This window comes from Gracilinanus agilis, chromosome 1 (assembly GCF_016433145.1).
Source record: "Gracilinanus agilis isolate LMUSP501 chromosome 1, AgileGrace, whole genome shotgun sequence".
NCBI lineage: Eukaryota > Metazoa > Chordata > Mammalia > Didelphimorphia > Didelphidae > Gracilinanus > Gracilinanus agilis.
This window is the reverse complement of record NC_058130.1, coordinates 159,458,321-159,477,343: the sequence shown is the minus strand read 5'-3', so window position 1 is coordinate 159,477,343 and position 19,023 is coordinate 159,458,321. Positions and strand designations below refer to the sequence as shown.

Below are 19,023 nucleotides of genomic sequence, written 5' to 3'. Positions count from 1 at the left end.
CTCTGAGCCTCCACCCGGGGCTGTGTGTGTGTTTGTGTGTGTGTCTCTTCTACCTCCTCTCGGGAGCGCCTTTGAGCCTAGCCGGCCCGAGTATATATGCTTACGCTTATATGTGAGTGATCGTGTGTCCCTTTTTGCACCCATCAACCCCTTTCTGGGCGGCGTGGGTTGACAATTCCTTCCATTCCTCTCCCGGCTGCTCTTCCTGGATCTCGTCTTCAACCTGAGAGGTCCCCGGCTTGCTTGGGGGTTTCCGGGCCCCTGATTGTTAGTTTGTTTTTGTTGGGGGTGGGGCAGCGTTCTTTTGCCACCTGCAAGTTGCCCCCCACGGAGCAAGGGCGGGTGGTGGGGAGAAAGACTGGATTGATTTGTCCTGGACCTGCGCAGCTCGCGCTTCGGAGGGGAGTGGTTGCTGGTGGGGGAGTTAACCTTGGTCCCGGCTTTGGCCGTAGGGGAGGAAGACCTGTGCTCCCACCCTCCCACCTCACCGCCGGAACTGGGTGATTCCATTGTCCACCTCGGGTCCGTCCTTTTCTTCTCGAAGCCCAGAAACTCTCTTTCCCTCCCCCCACTCTCTGAGTACGGGCGGGAGACGTTGGCCCCAGTGGGAGGTGGGGGCGGTGAGCAGGAAGAGAGGGAAATGTGGTCCTAAGCTCGGGGAGGCAGCGACCCATCCGGCGGCCCGGCCTTGAGGAGCCCAAGTGGCCCAACTCCAGCTCTGGTCCTGCCTGGCTGTTGTGCGTGCGTGTCTGTATGTGCGTGTAATGTCAGTGTTTGTGCGCGCGCGCTTGTGTGTGCATGTCTAACTCGCACCCCCCCCCCCCACCTCCTCCTCTCGCTTGGATCTTCTTTCTTTCTTCCTGTCTTAATTTTTCTCGGCGGGATTAAAGTTGGAAATTGAGCGGAGAATTGAGCTGCCCAGGAGCAAGGCAGCGGCTGCCGTCAGAGCGATGTTCCCGCAAAGCCGGCACCCGGTAAGGAGCGGCTGGGCCCTGGGCCCCTGGGCGTATGCTTGAGGGTCCGAGGGGGTGGAGGAGTATGGGGGGAGGTTTAGGTAAATGTTTTTGCGGTTAGGGGAAGGTACTATTCTCGGGCAGTGCTGGGAGGTGCTGGGATATTTGCCCGGTCCGGCCCCCTCCCCCAATCGGGGCTATTTAGGTTGGGCTTGTACAGTTCTCGGCCCCTATTTCCCACTTTGGGGGTGGGGGGTGGTAGGGAAAGTGGTGTAGGATGCTGTGTGGGTTTTGTTTTGGGTTTGTGTTTTTGTTTTTAAATCGGTTTCAGACCTCTGACACCTTTTACTCCCGGACGCCCCCCCCCCCTTTTTAATTCCCTTCTTGTCACCTCTAAAGGCTACACATAGATCATCGGGGTAGGAGGACGGAACGGGGACAGAGAAGCTTCTTGAATTTCTTCTCATCCACATCCCTTATTTTCCTACCCCCTACATGAGAGGGAGGTGCTAAGCTCTCCCTCCCTCGGTAGCTGGCCCCCACTCAGTACCCGCTTTGTTCGCTGTCTTATTTACATGTCAATTGCAGTCCTGGTTCCTGTGGGGCTGGGGCTGGCGGGAGTCTTGTGTGGCGACTCTGGGAACTGGGAGTATGAGACGGGGGTGTCTTGTTATTTCACTTCTCTCCCTAGGGCTATTATCTTTATTGCCTATAGGAGGGGCGGGCGCCCATCTTTCTATTACCTTCCCAGGTCCTTTAGGAGAAATGGGCTACTTCTGCCCGACTTACTGAGGTATAATACCTCTTTCAGACCCCTCTCTGTGTCCCTAGGAGTAGGATTGAGGGGTGGGTACAGAGATAGATTTTTGACCCACCTTCTTGCAGCCTTTGGGAGTTTTAGCAAATGAGATAGGGACCGAGAGGAATGGTTGCCACCTATTTCCCCCCAAAGTAAACCGAAAAAATTTTAATTTCTTTTTGTACCTGCAATAGCCGGTAACTTTTGTTTTGCGTTGGTTTTGTTACATCTCCTCTCCTCTCGTCTCTCTTTCTCTCTCCCCTACCCCCTTGCCTCCCCCTCACTTTTCTCCTCCCCCCTCCCCCCGCAATATTACACCCTCTTTCTCTTATTTTTTTTTTTATATCTGTGCATACCCTTTCCGCACCCCTTCCAGACGCCGCACCAGGCTGCAGGTCAGCCCTTTAAATTCACCATCCCGGAGTCCCTGGATCGGATCAAAGAGGAGTTTCAGTTCCTGCAGGCTCAGTATCACAGGTGCGTGCAGCAGGCGCAGCGGGTGCATTAAGTCCTGAGCCGACCCCGTACGTCCCTGGCCTGGGGGTTGGATGTCAGCTTGGAATGTATTTGACTTGGTGGGGGGTTGGGGGTGCTTTGTGGTTTTCTCTTTCTCCTGCTCACTCTGTCCTATCCCTGGGGTGGCAGCTGTATTTAGTACTTATGTCCAGGCGGTGGCGTGTGGAATCACAGTTAAAACCTGTCATTCACTTTTCCCCTTTTTATTTTCTTGGCTTTTCTCAGTCCTCCTCTCCTTTTTTCATCCCCTCCTCCTATTGTTTCCCCGTTTGCCGCTGTTTAAATGAACTCTTTTCCTTGTGTTTTGGATAGCATGAGAACCGTCAATATTTGCCCTTCATTTATTTATTTTGTAACAGGCTGAGCCGAAAACACTGGCTCAGTCAATGTCTTAGTCTTGGAATGCAGGAGACAAATGCACTGTTGAAATAACTTGGTTATGCTGGAAGATAGAGTTGTACAAAGCAAAGTTCATTGTGCAAAGCTTACTCCTTTTAAACTATAATTGTTGGGTCATTTACATTGAAGCTGACTCTGGGGATCAAAATATAAATAGAATTTCTATTTCCCATCATCAGAGCCTCATTGAACAGAGGCTTCTGCATATGAAGTTCATCATGGCACTTGAATACAAGTATAGACTTACTGTCCAAGTCAGTGGGAATTTTAAACAGAGGAGGAAGTAATTGATGTTGTGACCTGCTGGTTGTTCACAGCTTTAAAAAAATAATCCTCAAAATTAAGAAATTAGCTTTTATACTTTACAGTATAATATATATGTGTGTGTATATATATATATATACACACATACATCACTGTTTAAATTTAGCAGAATGCACAAGGTAATTTATATATGGCTTTTAATATGAAATATCAGTGTTTTCTATTTGTTTCAGAAATGGACAATTTTTGTGTTCTCTTTAGGGCATGTACTTATCTAATAACACTATTTCCCTGGCTATACCATTCTATTGGCTACCACAAATGATGTGTTATAGTGTGTTTTAGAGATAAACATTATGGAATGCTAATTTTTCATTTAAAATTTTAAAAAAACTTAGAGGGATGTTTGAATCAGCAAAGTCAAACACAATATATGTAGTTTGAAGCTCAGGTTTCTGTTCAGAGGCCAGTTCTCCCACACTATGAACCTAAATTAAAATTTAACTGACCAAGAGTTAACAGATGATAAGATGGCTTGTTAGTAATTTGAGGGCAGACTTCATTTCCCAGGCTTTACCAGGGATTGTATATATCCTAAGAATGAATCATGATGGGGTGAATTGTCCATATAATTCATTTTACTTGTAGACTCCATTAAATACAAGGACAAAGCTTTGGGTTATTTACTTTGATAGTTTATAGTTTTTCCAAATTGGTCTGTGTTTTTACTTGAAGTGCAAATATGTGAGGCAGATGTTAAAACAAGTGACATAATGTTTACATGAAGTTGCCTGTTTTGTTTTTGTAGCCTTAAATTGGAATGTGAGAAACTGGCAAGTGAAAAGACAGAAATGCAGAGGCATTATGTGATGGTAGGTATCAAAGATCTATTTGTTTTTTTCTTTTCATATAACATAACAAATATATCTTAGTATTAATAAACATAAGTTAATGAAACTTTTTGTCCTTTTTTCCCCTTCACAGTATTATGAAATGTCATATGGATTAAACATTGAAATGCATAAACAGGTAAGATTTTTAAGTAAATCCCAAATTGAGACCAAGAATCAGTTCATGGTTGTAATCGTGGTATTGCTTTCAGTAATAGGTGACTTAAAGCTTTTGGTAATAGGTAATTCGAAGGTCTCAGTTTCCCAGTTTATCATAGAATCACAGACTTACTGCTAGAATAGCCCTTTAGAAGTCATCCAGATGGACAGCCTCATTTTACAGATAAGGAAACTGAGACCTGGGAGTGGGTTACCCAGAATTCAGATTTGAATCTACTTCTAAGACAATCTCTACATTCATAATTCTTTCTTCTGTACCATACTGTGTCCCGATAATTACTTGGCAGAAGTTCTGCTGCTCAATATATTTGCAGAAAAATTTAAATCACTAGATAAGGGATATGGAAATGTAAGCTCTTCTGTTTACAGGAAGATAAAAATTGACTGTACTTTAATGCATGGATAGGTTTATGCTGACTATTTGAATGTTATGGGTGTATAGACTTGAACTCGATATATATATATATCATTGAGTCATAGGACTAAGAGTCAGTGTGGCTGAATAGAAGGAAAGGTAGACGCAGTCAGGACATGGATTCAATTTGGCCTCTGATACCTATTTATCAGGCCTGAGTGCAAATCACTTAACCTCTCTGTCTTAATTTGCTCATCTGTAAAGAAAAAGGAATAAGCTGTAGCACTTGCCTCACAGAATGGTTATAAAGAAAATTTTATATTATTTAAAGCTCTTTTCAAACCCAAAAGCAAAAATAATATAACATCTAGAACCAGAAGGAGCCTTAGAGATCATTTATTATACTCTGTTCATTTTTAGGGGAGGGAAATGAAGGGTCTAGTGGAAAGGAAGTGATTTGTCCAGAGTCACACAGGTAGCACACAGCAGATCAAGGATTCAGTATACCTTTTGACTCTTAATTTCAGTGACCTTCTCATTATAACATGTAGGTAGTTTTGTATCCTCTTGAAAATATGGTAGAGCAAATTATGTAAAAGATCTTCTTCTAATTAATGTAGAAACGGTATATGAAAACCTGTGTGGCAAACACTGATTTTCTTTTGTAGTTGTGTAGATCCGCATAAAGATATATCAGTTCAATGGCTTGTAGGTAAACATCTTTAAAAATAATTTAGTAGATGGAATCTTGAATCTGGGAGGAAAAAAAAAACACCTTCTTTTATAGGGTGTAGCATATGTTGATAGTAGCTGAGTTCCTAGTGGTTTTAAAAGCCTGAAAAGATTAGTGACTGGGAAAGCTCTGGTTATGACTATGAGTTTGCAAGTTCCCATAAAATTCACACTTATGGCTACTATAATGGTGAATAAAAAGAGTATTGAACTGGAACAAGGCACTAAGGACCTCATAAGAGAAGAAAAGCTAAATGATTGCTCAGCCCAAAGGACCCTCGATTGAGTAGTCATTGTCTGCCAAAGAAAGCATTAATGGCAGGGTGTAAGTATTCGGGAGATATGCTGACGTTCACTTTTTCATCAGGAGACTGGTACAATAAGTCTTTTAGAAATCGATTGCCTCTTAAAAAAAATTATCATTAGATGAAGTTGCACAGTTGGACACATTTCAAAGTGCAACAATACAATTCTTGCTTGATGTATATGTGCTATTTCATCTAAAACTCTTGTTTCATTAAATTAAAGAGCATGGCTGACCGGCTAGGGCACACTGGAGAAATTGATTAGTTCAGGCTTCAGATCTTCACTATATTCAAAGACTTTCATTAAGCAAGTGTGTTTCAGAGTTGAATTCTGCTTTTGTAACTCTGAACTCTTTGATTCTTTTTAATTCGTTGTAGATTTGATAATGCTGAGGTGTTGTTTTGGAAATCCTGCTTTCGCTTGTATTTGGGAGGAGACATTCTAATTCTCTTTACTTAGACAGTAATTGTTTTTCTAAGTATTTTCATTTCAGTTTTTTTCAAAATAATAAACTTTCTTTTTAATGTATTTAGGGTCCTTTAGGCCTTTTGTTGTTATAAATGATAACTACCTTATCAAGAGGGATTGTAAAATCCTTGACAGTACTGGCCAGAAGGATCCCTGGTTAAATTTTTTTGGAGGGAGGGATCTTTCTTTGGTAGCAAATGGGAATTCACAAACTTTTGACATAGAATTCTAAATACTTGACAACTTAGGTTTTGAATGGAATGAAAAGACAAGATTTGTATACTGAACTGAATGAGTAATAAAAGACTGAGTTTTACTTTAAATGCATAAAATCAGAGGCTCCACTTGGCTCTTCCATTTTCCAAGAACAGAGTTTAAAGGACATGCATTGTTATTTTTGTGCCCATACTTAATTACATGACCTTTGCTTTTTCCTTAAAAGAGAAAGAGGATAAAAGTGTCAAAAGTTATATGTGATGGGGATAAAAAATGTGTTTGGGAGTAGAACTGTGTCTCCGTGCATGTATTTCATGGGCAATCATGTGTGAGAACATGTGTATTTTGTGTCTGTGTCTATATATATAATACATGCACATGCACAAAAATGTGATATTTTTGTATAGCTCATTTGCTAATTTGAAAAATGTGAAAGACTGATACGATTAATACTTTTTAAATAGCCAAATTTTGAACCCCTTTAAATTCAGTTTGTATTGTAAATGATGACAGACCCTCAACTACAGTGGTGAAGGGTGGACTCTGCTGTGATTTAGTGTTAAAATGGCCTTACATTAAAAAAAAAACACCCTCTGAATGTCACACATTAATAATAAGTTCTGAGGAGACATTGGGTAGCTAGTAATCATAATTCTTATTAAAACTGGTGACGTCTAGCCCCTAGGGTGTAGCCAGGCTCAAATTGATGCTTTTTTGCTGCCTGATCACCAGCATGGCCTAAGTGCTCATTATGTTGTAGAGAGGCCTTTGGAGCTCTCATTACGTTTGACAGGAATTCTCTCTAGGGGGAAACTGGGCATTAGCTAGACTCCTGACAGGCTGAAATTATTCCCGCTTTATGGCTTATAACCAAATGCTAGCAAGGCATCATCAGGGGACACAAAAAATTGTCATTTCTGACAACATCTTTGTTACTGAAAAATGCAGTGATGGGGAAACTTTGCACAGAGCAGGCTTTAATGTTCTTAAGGGTTGTTTCCTGTGTGAGAAATTGCTTCTCTTCCCCTTCTGCTTCTCCCCACCCCCTACCCCTTTCAGTGGATTTCTTGGATTTTGTATTCTCCAGTGTCATCACAACTCCGAGTCTGGCAGTTTTTAAATGGAATTGTCATCCAAATCAAGAATGGTCTAATTGTGGCTTGGCTACTTGTGAAGGACCTGGTTTGTTGTGGGTAATCTAAGTTAATATTGTGTCAACATTTTTCCCTCCCCCGCCCCATTTATTAGTTTTTAAAAATTGATTACAATAAATTTATGAAGTCTGAACCCTGTTTTTATTTTTGAATCTTTTGATATAAAAATTTTATTTCATACCATAGTTCTGTTACAGGCATAAAGAAAAGCTTATGTGAAATGCGGATGAGCAAAAATGGAGATTGCTGTTTTTTGTCACCACTGGGTCTTTGTAGCTATGTGTGACAACCTCTGTCATCTGTAAAATGAGAATGATCCTTGTATCTACCTGACAGGCTTGTTCATGGCAGAGGACCTGCCAGGTGCTTTGTAAACTTGAAAGTGTTCTAAATTTTCTAAATATTCTAAAAATGTCAATTATCCTTGATCTGTGTGCAGTGAGTTCATGCGACAAACTTGGAGCAGGGGGTTCCTTCTGTATTTTTGTGCTCTTTATCCAGAAGGGTCTCGGTGGCACATTTCAACAAGAAGCCATGGGAAAGATGACAGAATTGTCTTTTAATGATACAGAGGCCATTGATCTACTCCTATCGATAGGGCAAAGACTTTTTAAGTCCTTTTTTTCAGTGGTGGTGATAGATTATATAGCAGTCACAGAATGTTATCTCTGGAAGTGACCTTAGACGACTTAACTTGACCCTGTTGTTTCACGGATTGAAAATGAGGCGACTGAAAATGAGGCCCACGGAGGAGAAGGTCCTCCCCCAAGGCTACCAAATTAGGAAGTTGCAGGGATAGGACACGAGTCCAGGTGGTCTGGTGCCAGGTACACCCAGTGCTCTTTGTGCCCCATACACACACACACACACACACACATACACACTCCCCCTTTTCCTAGTCTTGTTTCCTCTGTTCCCCTTTTGAGTCAATATTGGGTAGGTATTTGTGAGGACAGGATGGAGTTAGGGGTATTATGGAACAAGGCCAGCTAACTGGCCTGTGGGAGACCCGGTCCATGACCTTGGTTTCGTGAACACAGTGTTGTAACCAGCCAAGCCGGCTTTAGACTAAAATTTAGCATCATGAGAAACATGAACAAAAAGGACCCAAGGCTGAAGGTCTACTGATCATGTGACCCTTCCTGTGACATGGAGCTTTTCTCTTGGCAGTTTTATTTTTATTTGCAAAAAAACAGAATGATAATATTTGTTCCTGTCTTCAAGAGAAAATGTTGACAATCCCCTTTTTTTTTTTTTTAAAATATGTGACTGAGCTGAGGAAATTGTAGAGAGAGGGCACGTGCTTTTTTTTGTTTGTTTCACAGACCCCTTTTATAGTCTGGTGAAGACTTTGGACTCTTTCCCATGATGATTTTAAAAAATATATAAAAATGGAAGGGAATGCTCAATTTCAGAGTTTAAATGTAAAAGTAAAGATTTAATATCACACACACACACACACACACACACACACACACACACACACACACACACACACACACCCCATTCCAGGTTCACAGATCCCCTGAAATCTATCTACAAAACCCCTAGGAAGTCTGTGGACTCCTGGTTCAGAACTCCCTGATGCAGACTGTAGACATTTTCCCTTCAGAGGAAAAAGGTTTCATAGGGCAGCTTTTTGGGGTGATGGGTACAAAGGGGTGGGGCAGGGGAAAAGACATGATCCAATATTGGTTTTCTTTTAGAAATCATTTCTAAACTAACAGCATTCAGATGTAGCTGTTAAATGAGTTTTATAGAAGTTTCTTAGAGATGAAAATTGTCCTTTGATAGTTTTGTTTTTTAGGAGCTTAGGTCAGATTATTTTGATTTCACTCTAGATGCATTCCTTGAATGTGAATTTTTACTTCTACTACCTGAAAGTTGTTCCTTCTATTATTATTCTGGGTTTTTTTTTTGTTTTTGGTTTCACACTTGAGTGAGATTGCTTTCCAGGTCAGAAATCTATGTCTAGGAAATGATTGCATGCCAAAGTATTGGCACCAAGGATTAGACTCCATCAGGTGCTAATAGGAAAGTGGTACAAGATGGCTTGCTGTCATCAAGTATAAGAATGGGGGAGGGAGGAGGGTGTTTATGTGTGTGTATATTTATTTTTCCCCGGCCATGTCACTTCTTTCCAAGAATAAGTTGGAAATAAAGCTTCCAAGTGTGTCTTAAAGCCTAGTTTGTTAAGGGATGAGATTAGCCTTTGTTCAGTGGCAAGCAGCCAGAGAAAGATTCATCACTTTTGAACCCACTGATGAAACTATAAGCTACCAACAATATGTGTTTGCTTCTATTCCAGAAGTTGAGAGAGGACAGGTCTTTGTAAATTCTTGGGGTGGGATGTTTTATTGAGACATCTTTTCCTAATTTTATGAGCAGCCGGGAGAGAGACCTCAAGCAAGTCCTTTAGTAGAGTATCTCTGGGCTTCAGTATCCTCATTTGCAAAATGGGGGGAGGGAAATATAAAATACTATATATAGTCTCTTCCAGCTCTAACTTTGTAGAAGTCTTTCTCATCACTAGTGGTAAAAACTAACATTGCACACAGAGAAGCTTTTAAAAAGGAACACAGAATGGAAATTGTTAGTCCAAGCCAGATGCCAATGAAGCTAGGCTTAAGCCAGGGGGCTTAAGATAATGTTTTCCTAACTAATGTTGAGTAATAAGCCCCATAAGAAAACCTGTCCCTTTAGTAAATATTATGTAAAGAAGCCTTGTTGAATGATACTGAGACTAAAGGCAAACCTATTTATTTAGTTATTTTTTTCTCATGGAACTGGTTGAAGTTTTGTTGATTTCTCATGAAAACATTGTAGTCTCCTGGAGAGGGTTTGAAAAAGAATGAATTTAAAGCTTACTTGAATCTCAGGGATTGATTGGTTAATAGGATCCTTTAATAGATTGTTGTTTTGAAAAAAGTGTTTTCAAGGAGTCTTTAAAAATTTTTTGTGTATTTAATTATTAAGACCCAAGTTTAAACTGTCAGAATGACTTACTTTTAACTAAATTAGAATAACTTTTATTAAATGCTTGCAGTGTAAACATGGATGATTTTTAAAAACCCAGCAACTTTGAATCCTTGCCTTTAAGGAACTTTTGTTCTCTTGCTTCAAAGTATAATCAACTTACTAGTTTTTAAGTGAACTTTCAGATAGCTTTGGAAAGGAAACTTTTTTAGGCTGAAAATACAAACCTAAATTGAACCTAAATTTAGGCCTTGGGTTAGGGGTGAGGAATAGAGTGTTGATGCATTATTTTGAGTTTTGGGATCATGGACTCTCATCAGAGATCCCTCAAAGAGCTGGTCTACTGGTTACACAAACCATACATCCCATCTACAGTATCCCTAACTGTGTGACCATCTGGCTTCTGATGGAAATCTTGAATTATAACAAACAAATAGACAGATAGATAGTACATTGGGTAGAGGGCTGAACCTGGAGCCAAGAAGACCTGGGTTCCAGTCTTATTCTCAGACACCTAATAGTTGTGGGACTATATGGAAAACACTTAAATCTCTCTCTGCCTCAGTTTCTTCATCTGTAAAATGGAGATGATGATGATGATAATCATTACCTCCCGGGGGTTCTTGTGAGGATCAAATGAGATAATATTTGTAAAGCACTTTGGAAAACTTCAAGCATTATATAAATGCTATTATTAACATTAATTATTATTACTATGACTATTATTAAGAACAGTTTCTATTGAAACATAGCTTTTTCCATTTTTGGACAGTTTAAATTATTAAGAAGTCTTTCCTAACGTCGAGTTAAAATTTGGCTTCCCTGAAACTTCTGCCATAAGGGACCAAAAAAATGAATCTAGCTCATCTTTTGCTTGAGAAGCCTTTCATCCCTAGGCTTCAGAACTCCAGTAAACCCTCAAGTTTGCAGATGAACAGAGGACGTTACCCAGAAAAGTTTAGGTGACTTGCCCCAGCCCCAAAGAGGCAGTCTTGGAGCCATGATTGAAATTATGGTCCTATGGCTCCAAACCCAAGTTCCCTTTGCTATATGTTCCTCTACCTAAAAAACAAAATCTTTTAGGAATTTTGTGTAGAAGTTAGGGCTAGAATTCTGTAGATTCTATACCTCTTCCAACACGATAGCAATATTTTGCATTGCTTTGGAATCTTCTTGCCTCCATATTTCTGCTTCTCATATCGCATGTGAAAAAATAGGTCTGTTTAATGAAACATTAAATCAAGAAATTTAGTAATGCGAAGGATAAAGAGGTTTGGTAAAGAGATTCAACCCATGTCAGCCTTTCTTTTCAGAAATCTTGAGTGATGACATTGAAATGTCACAATAATAGCTACTGTTGATGAGAGGCCTACAAATTAATGTGTTTAGAATAAGTTTCATATGGTAGGTGTTAAATTCAGAAAACATTACAACAACTTTTTTGGTTTTTACTTAAGTGTTTTTTCTTGATTCTCACAAGTGCAGGGAACAAACAATATTAGTTGATCTCTGGTTCACTATTTGTAGCTCTCTTTGTTATGTTCAGCATACTTAAAATGATTTGCTAGTAAAAATAAGTAAATTAAACTTTTTTCTTTTTTAGTCATTTCAATAGTGTTTCTTTAAGACCCCCTTTGGAGTTCTTGACCAGGATACTGGAGTGGTTTGCTTTTTCCTTCTCCCACTTGTTTTTATAGATGAGAAAACTGATGCAAACAGGGTTAAATGAACTGTCCAGAGACACAGGGCTATTAAATGCCCTGAGGCTGAGTTTGAACTTTGGTCTTCCTGACTCTAGGCCCAGTATTCTTTCCACTTCACCTAGCTGCCCCTGTACTTTAAATGGGACCAATTTGTTTGAGCAAGCCAGTTTTGCTTATTGCTTATGAATTACTAAACTAAAAAGTGATTTTATGTATTTTAAAAAATATTAAAAATATGAACTTTGTATATATTTAAATTTTCCTCACTGTTTAATTCTATATCCTCCCCATAAAGACATGCCAAAAAGAAAAAGAAATCTAAAAAAGTGAAAATATTGTATCTCATTTTGACCTTGTCCCTCAGATACTGAGGATTTAGAGTACTGAAATTTTGTGATTTTGTAAGAAATTTGGAAGTCCGGTTATTGGTATGAATTGATGCTTATTTTTTGTTTTGACTTGGCTTTTGTGGATGAGTTTATTATTATTAGTCTTGAGAGCATGGAATTAGTTTTTTCTTTTGTTTTGGCTTTCTTTGTATCTCTAGCACTTAGCATAGAGCCTGACAAGTAGAAGACATTTATTATAAACCGCCTGTTAATGGACTCTTTAAATAGAAATTAAATGTTTATATACAGAAAGATGCTGCTTCTTGTATACCTTTTATTGGTGGTGGTGTACACACTACATTCTTTATTTGCCAGTTGTGCTTCTCCCCATTTCTCTCTTGGTGACCCAGGATTCTGATTTTCGAGAGATTACTATCCTGTGATTCTTAGTCATATAGTAGGACCAGAGGGATGTTAGTGATAAAAAGATGGGAAAGGATCGAGGTCCTTGAAAGCAAGTATTAATTAAGCAATTTATGAGTTGTCAGAGGTGTAGAGTTTCCATTAAGGAGCTTTGAATTAGAAATGTTAAACTTGACCTGTGTTTGCAGTCATCTCATAAAGCCTATCTGGTTAGGATTTTGGTTGTGAAGGATAGTGGAAGGAGCTCTGAATTTGTGTCCAAGGACCTCCATTGCAATCCAGTCTCTTCATGCATACTATCTGAATGATATTCAGCAAGTCTTTGAGGATCAGTTTCTTCATCTCTGATTTGAGGGGACTGGAACAGAAGATTTCCCGGTTTTAGATTTATTTTCCTATAATCTTTTTTTTCAAACTGAATATACTAGAATGACTTTCGAATGTCCAATACTGTTTTCTAGTGATCGCATCTACTAAAACGTGATTGTAGACAATCTGAATGACTGTTTTTACTGTTTTTTTTCCTTTTCTATTTGTTATTTACATAAAGTTTATTGCTATGCCTTCTGTGTTGGTGTTGTTTTTTTAAAACTGAAAATATCTTATTGGACAAATTGGTAGGGTGTATTTGTTAGATGTCAATATTTGGGCCTAGATTTCCTTTCTCCATCCATAAGCTTATGTAATGGTAAAGGATTATTTTGAAGTAGAAAGGGTTGTTTCCACCTGGTTTTACTGATAGGAAGAATATTGTATATACTTCAGTTTAAAATTCAAAGTGTGGCCAGTTCCTTTCAATTTCTGGCCTCAAATATGAATTCTATAGGGGAAAAAAGTGTTGAAGAACTTTCTTTTGGAAAGGCCCCAAAGAAAAGATAAATCCTTTTTTTTTTTTTTAAATACTTACCTTCTGCCTGTTCCAAGGCAAAAGGGGTAGCTAATGGGGGTGACTTTCCCAGGGTCATACAGCTAAGAAGGGTCTGAGGCCAGATTTATAGACCTGGCTGGCTCTTGATCTAGTAAAGATAGATTCTTAATGTGGATGGACATCCTTTGCCCCTGCCCCCACGAGACTAATAATCATTTTCTAATATAATAATCAAAGAATTCTAGTGGTGTTAGAGTCTTATAGATGATTGTTTCTTATAAAACAGCTTAACTGGAATTTAAGATGGGAGCATTTGGACATGTCAAGAAGTAGATCTGTAAATCAGAAAGCTAGTCCAAAAATCTGTGCACTTTGCAGATGTGATACGGACAGTCTAGGTTCCCCGGGTACAAGGCTGTAGGAGTCATTGCAGATGGGAAGCATAGTGTGGCTTTTTGCTTGGAAGTGCCCCTGCTACGAAGCATCCGTGTAGTGGCTAGCCTATGGAGTCCGGCTGCTTAAAGGCCTTGGTCAGGAAGCCGGGGCTCTCCAGAAGCCTCTTGATGCCTTGGGTAAACAGTCGGTCAAAGCAGCTTACAAGTAAGGTGACCAGTCAGTGTATTGACAAGAACAGACACAATAGAAAACTGCATTAGGAGGCAAGCCATTGGGATTTGCAGTAAATATATTACAGAACACAAGTGAATTGCCGATACTGCTTGTTTAGCAGTTTGCAAGGGCAATGGCAGTATGGATTTTTGAATTAGAAGGGAAGGACTGTTCTTTCTCTGTGCTGGAACATCTCGTTGATGGCTGAGGAGAAAATTGATTTAGAGAACAAAATGCTGCTGCCTTTATTTGTGCCATTTTTAAAGGCTGCTATGGATTAGTGAGTGAAAATAAAAAGGTAGCTTTCTGCATTAGGAGAAATAGGGGAGCTTATTTATCTGCATCTTGGTCTAGTCTTTTGGCATTAGCAGTATGAAGATTGAGAAGGCAGGATGGGGAAAGAGCCTCCAGATCTTGGGTGCTGTCATTGTTGCCTGGCTAATAAAACTGTTGGAGGAGAATGGTCTGTGCAGCTTTTTGCTCTTTGAGAAATTTCAGTCTGAGAGTAAAATGAGGGGTTTTGACTTAAATGATGACAGGGATCCCATGTTGGATGATTCCATGTTTTACTAACAAGCTCATCTTTTTTTTATGATTCTTAAAAGGCTAGTGAACTTAAGATCAATGGGATTCTGGATAAAAAGGTCATGTATTCATTTGTAGTGCCTCCCTGAAACTTGTATGCATTTTGCGGCATTCAAATAGTTTAAAGTGTAATAATGTAGTATGCTTTGTTAACATGAAAGTATGTGTTAATTTGGCTTACACTAAATTGGAAATTGACCTTTGGCCAATCTATAAAGGAAAGGTTTAATGAGCTAATTAATAGTGCAAATAATGTTAGGGAGGGTTAAACTAGTTTAGAAAATAAAATGTCTCAAGCACCTCAAGCATTTTGAAAGTACCAATTTACATGCAAACAACTGATTTACTAATTATGAATTATCCTTATCCATTAAAACTAGTCCCTTTAGGACCTCCAGTAGGCAACACCTTGTTAGTCTGGCTTTAAGATACTTTAATGTATTTGAATGAAAAGGCAATTCTTTTAAAAAACAGTGCTTGGATGAGCTGGGAGTCAACGACTCTAATCCTTCCCGTAAGATGGAAGACCACCAGACCTTACCATCTGTTCTGCCACCTCGTCCTCTGGGCCTCAGCCATCTGTCCTGGTGATACACCCTCCTTGCCCCCAGGCGCTGCTCTCTGACCTGCTGGTGCACCCCGAGGACCCTTTCATCTTGCCATGCTCTGTCCCAGCATCCTCAGGACGTGGGGGCCTTCCTAGCCTGGGCTGACCCTGCTTTATTCCCCCGTTAGAGTGTGAGCCGCTTGAAAGCAGGGACAGCATGTAGCACATAGTAAATGCTTCATAAACAATGGCTTCTCATTCATTCAAAGAAAAACCCCATAACTAGAACTTCACTGATGCAAGCTGACTCGCTGTATAGTAATGTTTTACTCTATTGTGCCTTTTCTTCCTGGTACTCCTTGATAGACTCTCCCTATCCCATCATTAAGCATTAGTTTTGTTTTGTTAGAAGTCATATAATTATGTAAATTAGTGGCTTTTAAGGGCTTGGGTAAAAGAGATATTCTAGATATAAAGGTAATATAGGAAATAGACATGGAAAGAACAGAGCTTTGAAGAAAACATTTAATGGTCCCTAGGTGTTGTTCTCTTCTCATCTCCAGGTTCTTAGCTTTTGTGAGAAGAGAGTAAATCCATAAACTAAGGGGAGGGAGGAAGGAGGAAACAAGCTGAATGCCCTATTCCTACCCTTATAGAGTAAATTATAGAAAGCTTCTTCCAGTTGGGTTTTGTTATTTAATGTACCACGGTAGTCTCGCTTTGTATTTTAAGTCTTCCTCGCATGGGGACAAGTGTTGCCTGTGCTGAATTTGCCAGGTGTAAGTTTGGGGAGAGGAATGGAAATTATGAGAACCCATAAAGATTATTAAAACTTGGGAGAGCCAGGATAATTCCTAGTCTATATATCTTAAGGGTAGATCAGAGAAAGGGTTCAGAGAATCTAGTCACAGGCATTCTTTCCCCCAAGGTAACAGGCAAGCCAAAGGGTGGCTTGATCTTTATTGGACCTCTGACCTCCTCTCATCCTCATTTCCTGTAAATAAATTCCACTGCTTCCTGGTTGCCCACCCTGCTGATGCCTCTCTGTGAAATCTGTCTCTTGACCCTAGAATACACTGTGCATGTGCTACAGAAATAGAAGTAGGAAAAGGTGAGGCTACAGAAACTAATTTCAGTATCTGTATTTAAGTCAGATGCACCCCGAGCCTTTGCCCAGCTAACCTGTCATGAAAACCGTTGAGAGGCTTTTTCTCCCTTTGCCATCTCGTGTGATCACATAACTTCAGCTGTCACCTCTATGTAGATAACTCCAAAACCTTTGTCTTCAACTCTGATTTCTCTTGCCCACCTCCATGACCCCACAAAGTGCCTCAAATACACCAAGCTCATCGTTTCCTTTAAATCTGCTCTTTCCTCATCATTTTCCCCACATTTAATCACTTCCCTAGTCCTATGAATAGCATTTATATAGCACTTTAAGGCTTACAAAGTACTTTACAAATATCTCATTTTGTCCTCACAACAACCTTCTCTTACAGATGAGAGAAATGAATGATTTTTCTGGAGTCACATAGCTGGAAAGTATCTGAAGCTGGATTTGAACTCAGCTTTCCCAACTCCAGACCCAGCATTCTCTTAACTGTACCAACTAGCTCTCGTTTCTGCTGCCAAATATTCTTCCATTCTAGCCTGCACAGTCCCACATTCCAGTCATTTTCTTCAACTCATCTTACATACCACTACCACACCACTACAGACATCGTGTCCAGTGAACTGGACTTAGAATTGGACTTGGGTTCAAATGGCATCCTCATCACCTATTTACTGTGTGACCAGATTGTAGGTTTCTCTGAGGACATTGACTCTTTTTTTCCATATTAATATCTCTAGTGCTTAGCCCAGTGCCTGGCACATAGTATTTACAAGGTTGGAGATATCTTGGCTAATTGACCACCTCGTTGGCATCCTCTTCCTCCTTTCATTAAAAAATTTCACAAAAACTGGTCTTTAGGTGCCTATTTCACCCTATTCTTCTATAACCTAATGTAGTCAGGTTCAGGGCAGAATTTTCATCTAGTCTTTCATTTGATGCATCAGAAGATTTATCTCCTTTGCCATTAACCTGATCATACTTGATATTGCCACACCTGCAGAAATGTCCTCAAACCCAGTTCACCATTTCTATTATCTTTCCAGGCAAAGAGCTGCAAGCGTATGTGTGCATGAACGTTAAAGGTTCTCTTGAAACTTTTTTAGCACTAAAATTTCCACCTCTTGTTAATCCTGATATCTGGGCTGACCAGCTCCTCTCCTTCAAATTTTGCCTTATTCCTTGGAGTCTTTACCCATTCTCTATATGGCTCCCATTTGGCTGAGCTTCTTTCCTGTATCCGTTTGCTTCTAACCTTCTCTCTCCAAGTGAAGAACTTAACATTTCTCGTCTTGTGTCAGTTTCTTTCTGAGTATCAGCATTTTATCTTTGGGCCCAGATGGTGACTCTTTTTAAAAGGTCTCTGTTGGAAACCTTCTCTGTTGGACTAGCAGGAAGAACTTCTGGTGAAACGAAGAGGCAGGAAATGTGCCTGCCATTATTTCATCTCCTACCAATAGTAGTCGGTCATCTTGGGCTGCATGCCCCATAAACGTGTATTCAGTGGTCGTTGAATTTAATTAGCTACTTGTACTTATTTCTTAGTTTTTGGAGAAGTAAGAGCAGCCAATTTATTTTCACAGATGATAGTGTAGGGATCCTTAAATAAAATCCTGTTGGTGGCACAGGAAAACCTGATTTAATTACTACCATTATTGAAGAAAAAGTTCAGAGTCAGATGATGGAAAAAGCTTTGCATTTAGAGCTCCTGATTATATTGCTAATATTATAATGAAACAAACATAAAAATGCCTTAAAGGGAAGGAGAGTTTAGATTTCTAGTGGCAGTTGAGGCTGTTAGAATTTGGTAAAGGATGACATGTTACAGAATAGTTTCTATGTTTTAAATTATTTGGGATGGGAATAGTAGAACTCTGTGCATATGTGTGCATGCACACACCCACACGTGTGTGTGTGTGTTTGTGTGTGTGTGTGTGTGTGTGTGTGCATTTGGATCTACCCATGTTCCCATTCAAGTGGTAGGCAGATTGAGTAGGTGGCAGTTTCTAAGGCGAGTCCTGCTGGAAATAGTAGGAAAATACAGGAAGCTAACAAGCAAAGGAATCAAAGGAGCAGCCCAGAAAACTTTGAACAGCTTCCTCCGTCCAGCCAGGGGGTCTAGGTACTAGCAATGTCTACATTAACAGGCAGGCTGGCTGTTGACGGTTTGGTCAGATCCAGAGGGGTTAGTCTTGTAGTGATACACAGAAGATGAAAATGATCTACCCGAAATTTATCTAACATCAGCATTCTGGAGCTGACCGAAGTCCCAGGCTGGAGTCAGCTGTTGACTAGGATGGTTGACTTTTTGCCTCTGTTTTCAATTCATTAAACACTTATTAAGTGCCTGCTGTGTGTAGGGGGTCAGGGGAAGGGGAATGCTCAGTTTAGATTATACAGATTTGGGTGTCCTGTAGTATATGAGTGCTTAAAAGGGAATGAATGGAATATCCGAAGATTTTGATTCAGATGTAGAATCTGCTCTCTCCCATTTCCTGACTAATTAATTTGTAAGTATGGCTTACTTACTCACTGCAAATAGAGAGCCACACACAAATCAATCTCATTGTATTTAGTACTTTAATCATGTGCAGCCATCCATTTGCTCATTATTTTATCACAAGGTCAAATTTTTTAAAA

At 39.8% G+C, this 19,023-nt stretch overlaps 1 protein-coding gene across 9 annotated transcripts in view; it reads left to right on the top strand.

Annotated features, from left to right (window-relative positions):
* Nucleotides 1–615: 615 nt before the first annotated feature.
* Nucleotides 616–19,023, top strand: part of TLE1 (TLE family member 1, transcriptional corepressor) — a 116,425-nt gene continuing 98,017 nt past the window's right edge. For all 9 annotated transcript variants that reach the window (XM_044658441.1, XM_044658403.1, XM_044658425.1 and 6 more), the window contains exons 1-4: nt 616–974; nt 2,129–2,229; nt 3,740–3,803; nt 3,916–3,960. In XM_044658441.1, coding sequence (XP_044514376.1) covers nt 951–974; nt 2,129–2,229; nt 3,740–3,803; nt 3,916–3,960 — 234 coding nt within the window. In that variant the 5' untranslated portion in view covers nt 616–950. The remainder of the gene's footprint in view (nt 975–2,128; nt 2,230–3,739; nt 3,804–3,915; nt 3,961–19,023) is intronic.